Here is an 8,856-nt window from a genome sequence, read left to right as displayed (position 1 = left end):
CTATCAGATGCCTACTGAGTCTTAGGCTCTGAGCAAGCTTGCAGGCACCCCCTCAAGTCTGGGACCCATTATTTTGCTTTTGGCAAATTTTCACTAAGTACTTTTCCTCCTCTCATATCTTAAATCCTTTATGAACATGCAAGCGCCTCCCTTCCAAAAGCATTTGTGTGAGTAGTTCACAGGCTGGTTCATCTACTGCAATGTGGCTTTATGATAATGGTTTGTTTACATGGTTCCTACAAGGTAGTGAAGATGTGAGTGCATCTTAGAGAAATCTGAAATCTTTCAACAGGATCTGATCCAAAGGAAAAGTAAGTTATAATTGGGGGAGAGAGAGAAATCAGATCTCCCCTCAGGGTCTGAAGGTGCACACCTGTAGGGGCAGGAGGCGTAGGTGCCCAATTCCGTATTCAGATATGGCCTCCAGCAGACTCGCCTACTCTATGGGCCTGGGATAACTGAATAGCTGAAGCACTGGGCAAGGTCCCCTGGCACTTGCAGGGGCGCCTGGCAATCAGGTGTGTTATGGCTTCTTATCTCATGGTGCAGCAGTAACAAAGCTGAATGAAAGTGGACTCTGTGTAGGGACCCCTTAAGAGTTTGACTTGGGTTGCCTCATTTCATTCTCACGCGACAACGCTGTGAAGCAGGCAGCCCTGACCCGGCTCCCATTTTACAAGGAGGCAGCTGAGGTTCCAAGAAGCTTGGGACCTTGCTCCAGAGCACACAGGTAAACGGCAGAGTGCAAGTTAAGACAGACCTTCCTATTCGATACCCCTACGCTCTTAACCACCAAGCTGCCTCCCTCCAGTGTGTCTATTTTCTTGTCAACATGCTGGCTCTTAGGCACCCAGTTCTGAGTGTCGTACAACGTGACCCCAAAATCCTTCCAGCCCTTCTGTGGGCGGAATTCGGGTCCTCATCCCCGAGAGACGCTTCGCCCACCTGAGCAAGCCGGGATCTGCCTGATTGGGACACCCCCCCACCCCCCCGATCCCTCTCCTGGCCTGCGGCCGGACTGGGACCCAGCCAGGAAGAGGGCGGCGGGTTGTGCGGGACCGGAGCCACCTAGCCGGCTGCGTTCGGCCCCCGCCCCTTCGCCCGGCCGCGGGGCGGGACTAGGGTCGCGCGGGCCGGGTAACAGGAGCCAGCAGTGGGAAGCAGCCGCCGCCCGGGCCGCGCGGGGCGAGGCGAGGCGGGGCGGGGCCGGGCGCGACGGGAAGGGGAAGCCGCGCGGGCCCGGAGCCGCGCCGCACCAGCCCGGCTGCATCCACCGCTCATCAAGCGCCGCGATGGGGCTGGAGACCGAGAAGGCGGATGTCCAGCTCTTCATGGACGACGACTCCTACAGCCGCCACAGCAGTGTCGATTACGCAGACCCCGACAAGTTCGTGGACCCAGGCAGCGACCGAGATCCCCACCGGCTCAACTCGCATCTCAAGGTGAAGCCGAGGGCGGGCCCTCCCCTGGGTTTGAGGGCGTCCCAGGACCCCCGCCAAGGCCTAGGATGAGGGTGCCTCCTCTACCCTGCTCCGACCCCAACTCCCACACTTGCCACTGGGTCAGCCCCGCAGGGTCTGGGGCCCAGATTCTCGCCTCGGGGCCGCCTGCGTAACCAGGAATTTTTTACCAAATCCCTGTTCTCGCACCGTGACCCTAAGAGAAGGTGGGGCATCCCAGTCAAGTCTCTGTCCTGAGTACTCCCGGTCCTGGTGAGGCGGCTGGAGGGCAGTTCAGGATCCGCGAGTCTTGTTTCCGCAGGTGGGATTCGAGGATGTGATCGCAGAACCAGTGTCCACGCATTCCTTCGACAAAGTGTGGATCTGCAGCCATGCTCTCTTTGAAATGAGCAAATACGTGATCTACAAGTTCCTGACGGTGTTCCTGGCTATTCCCTTGGCTTTCGCTGCGGGAATTCTCTTTGCCACCCTCAGCTGTCTGCATATCTGGTGAGAAGGGGCACACTGGGATGGGCCAGCTTTCTGAGACGTCGGAATGTTCTTTGCCACCTGCCCCCTGCCCTCCCCTTCTTCCAGCTGGGCAGAAGAATGTGCATCATTTCCCAACCTAGTAGCAGGAACTGGGAGACCTGGAAAGGCAGTGTGCTTCGATCTGTAGGTAGGGTTAGGAGTTAAAAACAGAAGAAGGTGTGTCCCTCTGTCCTCGGTGTGATTTTCCGTTGAGTTGCTAAGGCCCAGCTGATGGTGGAGGTGGAGGTCTGGAGGCCATTCTTCCTGCCACAGGCTGCGCCCTCCCGGGGCCCTGTTTTGACTTATGCCTCTGGTTCTGGGCAAGGCTCTTACTTCTTTTATTACCTTTCATTCAGTCACCACCCGTGTTTGGGGTAAAACAAAAGTGATCTCTGAACAGAATGCTAGGGACAGTATCATTGCAGAGGGATGTCAGACCGGGTTAAGCAGTGCTATGGAGGGGTTGCTCCACGCCTGCCACTGGCAAATGGCAAGGATAAGACCAGAGAAGATGCAAGGTGTGTGCAATTAAGATGTATAGGCTCCCAGCACAAATGAATGAAAATTCAAACTACAGATAATGAAAATGAGAAGGCTTCCAAGTTACTTTTTCACCTCTGAAAACCCCGATAGGAGTGGCATCTAGGGCATTAAAGGGAAAATAAATATAGAAACCTATTGGACATTTTAGGATGTTTTGAGTAACCTTCTTCACACAAAAATCCATCATAAAGCTTCAGAGAACATTTTTAAGCATTAAAAAATTTTTAGGGAAATGTCACATTTGACCTGTAAGTTGTGTTATTGTTGTTTTAAAAGATGTCCACTTTATTCTGAGAGGAAGAGCATTCAGATTATCCCTGGTATGGCAACAATTGTGAATCTTGTCTTTTAGGGCAGTCCTGGAGAAATACATAACCCTTGATGCTACCATATCTTTTTCTTAATCACTTTATATGGTAATACCACACCCTAATACATCTTGTGTTCATTGTTAGAAGTTATGAAATTGTTCTACATTTGCCTTTACCATCTGAATTATTTTGTCAGTTAGCTAGCTGGTTAATTCAACTAAGAAAATTTATTGAGTACTGAGTTTGCACCGGGTACTGGGCCCAGGATGAATATGATGCAAGATCTGCCTTCAGCTTACTCACAGCACATCAGGGCAACTGGCTAGGTACAGAGGTGGCTGCTGAGGGAAACACCTAAATCTGTGGAGGAAGGAAACACAGGGAAGGCTTTGTAGAAAGAAAAGAGTTTAAAAGACTTTTTAAGGATAAATTGAAGTTCACTCAATTTATGAGATTAAAAATTATGAGATTAAAATTAACAATTTATGAGATTAAAAATAACAAACATCAATTTAATTTGATTACTAAAAGCTGTAAACAAACTATATTGAAAGTGTCAAAAGACTACTAAGAGGAATGAAAATCTTTGCCTTTTTTACATGAACAGCTCCTCAAAGGCCAGATTTACAATCAGGTCATATTTAGGTATTAGCACAAATCAGCACATCTTTTGAATAAAACCAGTCATGTAACCTCTATGTCCATTTTCTCACTTTCCAAAATGTGAAAAACTGAGTGACCACACCGTGTATTATGAAATGCTGGCTATGGAACTATTTGGAAATACAGACTGCCAGTCAACAAAGCTAGGCTTTCCTAAAGCACTTGTGGAATAATTGACAACAAAAGGGTTTTTATTTACCAAATGGTAGAGGGATATAAGTAAAACTACAATTAACCAAATGATGCTTCTCTACACCTGGCTCTTCTGAGAATGGGAGATGTTTTTGGTGTAGTGCTTCCAGCAATCATCAAACCACTTTTTTCCAACCACAGAAACTGTATTATTTAACTTCAACTTATTTTTCAAATTACTTTCATGTTGGGACATTAATATTTAACTGTCATACATCTGTCATGAGGTAGCTGTGATTGCAAGTAGAGGAGTGACTTCAAACAAAAATGTTTAGAAGTTAGTTTATATCTTGATAAAATAGGTTTATTATTAATGGATTACATTCCCGTGACACAATAAGACCAGATCAAGGAAAGGTCTCATAGAAGAGCTAACTTATTTTAAAACCTTATTTTTTGGTGGTCAAGGCTATGAAAATATGCAGTTAAAAGCTCTTTGAACCACACTCCGTGGTCACAACAGATCTGACTTTAGATTATTTAAACAAACAACAACAAAGCACTCACAACTCAGTCTGATGATGTTGGATCCTAGGACAGAAGTATACAGGACATTAGGAACAGGTGAATTGGTTTGAGTTCATATCAGAGACGGGTTTGAATCTGTATGCCATTTGACAAACGCAGGTCATAAGTGGATCATATCAAAGAAATGTAACTTGATACATTTTACTCTGCCTTTTACTTTTGCTTGAATGTAATCCAGATATAGAATCTAACTGATAGAAATGCAATAGTAACAGTCTCATTTCCCAGAAGGTTTTAATACAGCTAACTGCTGTGACAAGGCAATCTGCGTGACACTATAAATACAAAGCTAAACAAAAGTCCCAGTTCTCAGGGATTTATTGTCCAATGGATGAATATATCATTTTGCTAATTATAAAATGTGTTTAAGAAATGACTGAGGCTGACACTGTTCAGGCTGACACTGAGCCTGAACGAAATTGTGGGTCACTCCAGATCGCCTGGAGTTTCAGAAAGGGAACCAGCTGGAATGTTAGAACACAATTTAAGTTTGTTGTCAAAGAATCATTGGATCCTCTGATCCAAAGTGAGAGAACAACTTGAAGAAAATGAAGTTAAAATCCTATGAACTGAGTCCTCAAATGTGGGTAACTACACTTTTGTCCTGTGCTTATTTCCCTCTTAGGACATGGAGATCTAAGGCACTAGAGGTTAGAAAATTTCTCAACCTAAGAAAGAATGGAAAATGCGTTATATACTGAGGAAAGTGAATTTGGTTAGGAAGCGTTCCAATCTAAACAAGTCAATTTGAGATTATTTTGTCATAATTGTTTTTATTATATATTCTGACTTCATAATAGTTCTATTTATTGTTCATCATAATGGCATCATCATATGGACATGTCAGAGATGCATAGTAAGTGGTAAGCCTGATAGCTGGTCTCTAAGATTTCCTGTTCTTACATTAATTTGGAGGGAATTGCCCAAAGCCACACATCAAGTGAGAAACATAATGGAATAAGAAGTCAAAAGTTACCATCACTCAGGTTTCTATTCAACCATTTAGCTCTAAAACACCTAGTAATTAATTTTCTTTAAAAAAAAAAATTGCTTCAAATCTTTAGCACTTGGGAAAAAAACACAAGATAAATATAATTTTTGTAGAAAGTCCATATGAATAATTCAGTAGTTTAAAAATATCTCAAAATCAGACAAATGCCTGATCTCCTCTTCATTTTCGGCTAAATACAACAGACCTTTATTTAAGTCACTGTTTAATAGGAAACCAAGAAAATCAACCTTACTTCTTTGTGTTCACCCAAGTAATAATAAAAATTCTATTAAAGCCCTCCAGCAATGCCTGAGAGTTCACAAATACTTTTGTGCCCAAAAGCACTACAATGACAAAGAACATTATTCAGAGGATTACTGAAAAACTTAACCAACCTGAGGAATATGAAAATATGTAGTTACTTTAAGAAAAGGCGTACAGAAAAAATAAATTCAGGGTATTCGAGTTCTTCTTGTCTAAGGATTCTGACATAATTGCACGACTCTTTTAGCTACACTACACAACCCTTTTCAGTGTGTGTAATTACTATGAAAAATTAATAATATAAAGCATAAGAGAATGTTAAATTCACTTCAGTTCAAATGTTTACCAAGGGTAAAGGATGTCCTCGCTTAAAAGCTTACATTCTAATATGAAAGAGAAACATAATCATCTATTTATGATATCTTTTGGTAAATTTGAGAATTAAGAAATTTGTTTTAGTACTTCATAAACACAAAAACGGAGTATCCAACCTATCGTGGTCCAATGGGGAGGGAAGACAACAGGAAAAGCTACCAGGAAGTGGAACTTCAGAGAAATATGAAGATTTAGGTAGGTTAATATTTAGGGCCAGAGATCAAGTAAATAAATTTACTATTTTGTTTAATTTTGCTTTACTATTTTAAATTGCCTGCTACCAATAGAAATAATATTGGTGTTGATCACATACATGCCTGTTTATTTTTTTAAATATATTTTTTGTGTATCTTATCACAATGTAGGTCACTGTTGATTTGTTTCAAATGCTCAACCTGGCTTAGGTGAATTGGACCACTGTTGTATCTTTTCATGCATGTGCAAGAGTCAGCGGCCTTATTTGGTAACAGCAGCAATCCTTACATATCTCTCTTCCTCCATTCCAGGATTATAATGCCTTTTGTAAAGACCTGCCTAATGGTCCTGCCTTCAGTGCAGACAATATGGAAGAGTGTGACAGATGTTGTCATTGCCCCATTGTGTACGAGTGTAGGACGCAGCTTCTCTTCCGTCAGCCTGCAACTGAGCCACGATTGAATACTGGGGCCCCAGGTCCAGAGATCTGGATACTGTAATACTTGTTTTTATAACATAAAAGCACTACTGTTCTGTTAATTCCCCAACTGTTCAGATTAAGAAAGCTATTAAGATGGGCAACCACATGTAGAATGTTTATTGGCAGATCTTTTCAAATAATGCTTTTCTAATTAAAAGTCAAGGATTTCATATCTAACTTTATAACCAGAATTATTCAGTAGGCAACAATTAATTTTAAAGGCAGACAGTTTTTTCTTTAGTACAAAGGTATGCATTTTATAACGATGAATCTGCAATGATCAAGAGACCTTTCTCTCAAACACTACAATAGTTTTGTGTACAACTGCTCATAAAAATAAGGAATTTCCTATTTTTTCACTCTGGAAGTAATACTTTTTAAAACCTTTGCAGATAAAGTCATAGGGATACTTAGAGATAAGATAATACAAAGATCCTAGAAATTACAGTAACAAAAGTGACGATAGGGGCTCTCAAATAAATGTGAAAATAGATTCATGAAGACATGTTCCTTTAAATAGGGTATTGTTAACTTACAGGTATATTTAATAAGATCTTTCAATTTACTGTATATTTTGTAGTTATTGTACATGTTGCCCTAATCAGATTGCTTTAAAGCACTCTTTTTATATTTGCTATCTTCTTGTACTAATATATAGAAGGAGTAAATGTATCTTCCATAAGGAACTTCATTGGTGAGATGGCACTGTCTAGATTACATAAGCATATGCATCTTCTTTGGTAATTGAATGCAAAAGAGAGATATACAAGGCTTTTATTTCTTACTTTTCCAAGTGAAATCCTTAAATGTTTCATGACTAATGTTTATCTGGCTGTGATCTTAATACAAACCTAACTGATATTTCATCTAAGAGATTATTTCTGTCTTGTAGTTAAAAATTAATCCTGTATTCTGCATTCTTATTAATGTTTCTCTTTACCTTCAAGTAATATTGGTGCTATTAAATAACACTGTATAATAATGGCTATTTCTGATACTTAAGTACAATTTCAGCTACAGTAATTCATGTATTAACTTCAGCAAAGTTGTTAACTTATTGGGTCCATGCTACTGAGCTATGTATATATAAATTAAAAAGTAATAGCTACAAAGTTTCAAAATATTATCTAATATGAGTCTTACTGCACAGTATAAAATTATTATTTTTGAACTGTAGAGTCCTATTTCAGTGTTATGAGTCACTGTTGTTTTAAAAATCTCTATTCTAAAATGATAGGCCTATACAAAAGATGTCTATAATGTGAGTGGTTAACTATAATTTACACATCCTAAAAGTGTGTCAATGCTCAAATTTCAGAATTACTATCAGAACTTGGATTAACAGTCCTTTGAATAGTTTCATAGATGACAACTCCTCATTCAATGAAAATTAATTTTATTTTCCCAAGTTTCTAAGACTGGTGAATATAAAGGATGATTGAACTGGAATTCTACTGGGGAACCAAGCAAATGAATGATTAAATTATGAAGCTTATATTCTTTTGAAGGTAACTACAAAAGAGATTTTTTCAAAACTGTCTTAGGTCATTATTAGAAAACACTCATGATCATTAAAGCATTACTACTCATTTGACAATATGGATGTTACTATGTTAGTCAAAAAGATCAATCAGTCTCATGACTTTATAGTTATACCTTATATTTAAGATGTTTTTAAAAAATATTTGAATATGTCGTTTGAGCAAAAGTATTTGATTAATAAAATATCTATTTAAATAAATAATGGCGTCTATCTTTTCAAATAGCAAGTTTTTTCAAATTGGCAAGTTTTAAAGCCAAAATATACATACATAGTCATATAAAAATAACCTATTAACTTGTAACAAGTAGACTATATGATATCCTTATTTCTGAATAGCATTGATCATTTTCAAAATTACTTTTTATTGAGATTTGTCATTAACTATTTTATTTCAGAGACTGAAATTTTGTACCAAGTGGATCTAGGTTTCATGTACAAATATGTTGGTTCTTTTATTTGTGAGTGGGGAAGAGGTGGGTGATGGTCGACTTTCCCAGTATCTATAATAAACTTTTTAAAACTTACAAAATGTGTTTATTGCTTTTATTTCATATCAAGTTCATTAATAAAGAACCTTTTAAAACTAATTTTTCCTTATTAAAAACTTATAATAGGTAAACACACATGAGTTATTGCTTATTTAGGAATATATTTGTGGAAAATTACATGATTGGTAATTTAATTTTTTATTTTCCCAGCACTTAAGAGGTTCCCTATAAATTTTTCTATCACTTGATGAATATGATAGAATAGCATGTTCTTCAACCAACCATACTTCATATTCTTCATAAAACAGTCTC

At 39.3% G+C, this 8,856-nt stretch overlaps 1 protein-coding gene across 2 annotated transcripts; it reads left to right on the top strand.

Moving 5' to 3' along the window:
* Nucleotides 1–1,140: 1,140 nt before the first annotated feature.
* On the top strand, nt 1,141–8,580 carry CAV2 (caveolin 2). 2 transcript variants are annotated; one of them, XM_043463136.1, is made up of 3 exons: nt 1,141–1,442; nt 1,762–1,949; nt 6,344–8,580. In XM_043463136.1, exons 1-3 carry the CDS (start codon nt 1,293–1,295, stop codon nt 6,492–6,494), a joined length of 489 nt encoding a protein of 162 aa, XP_043319071.1. In that variant the 5' UTR covers nt 1,141–1,292; the 3' UTR covers nt 6,495–8,580. The 2 variants fall into 2 exon arrangements, with proteins under 2 accessions (XP_043319071.1, XP_043319072.1); XM_043463137.1 differs by lacking the exon at nt 1,762–1,949 and having other exon boundaries at nt 6,344–6,532.
* The last annotated feature ends 276 nt before the right edge of the window (nt 8,581–8,856 follow it).

This window comes from Cervus canadensis, chromosome 3 (assembly GCF_019320065.1).
Source record: "Cervus canadensis isolate Bull #8, Minnesota chromosome 3, ASM1932006v1, whole genome shotgun sequence".
Lineage (NCBI taxonomy): Eukaryota > Metazoa > Chordata > Mammalia > Artiodactyla > Cervidae > Cervus > Cervus canadensis.
Note: the sequence above shows the minus strand (reverse complement) of the source record. Positions and strands in the feature narration are given on the sequence as shown.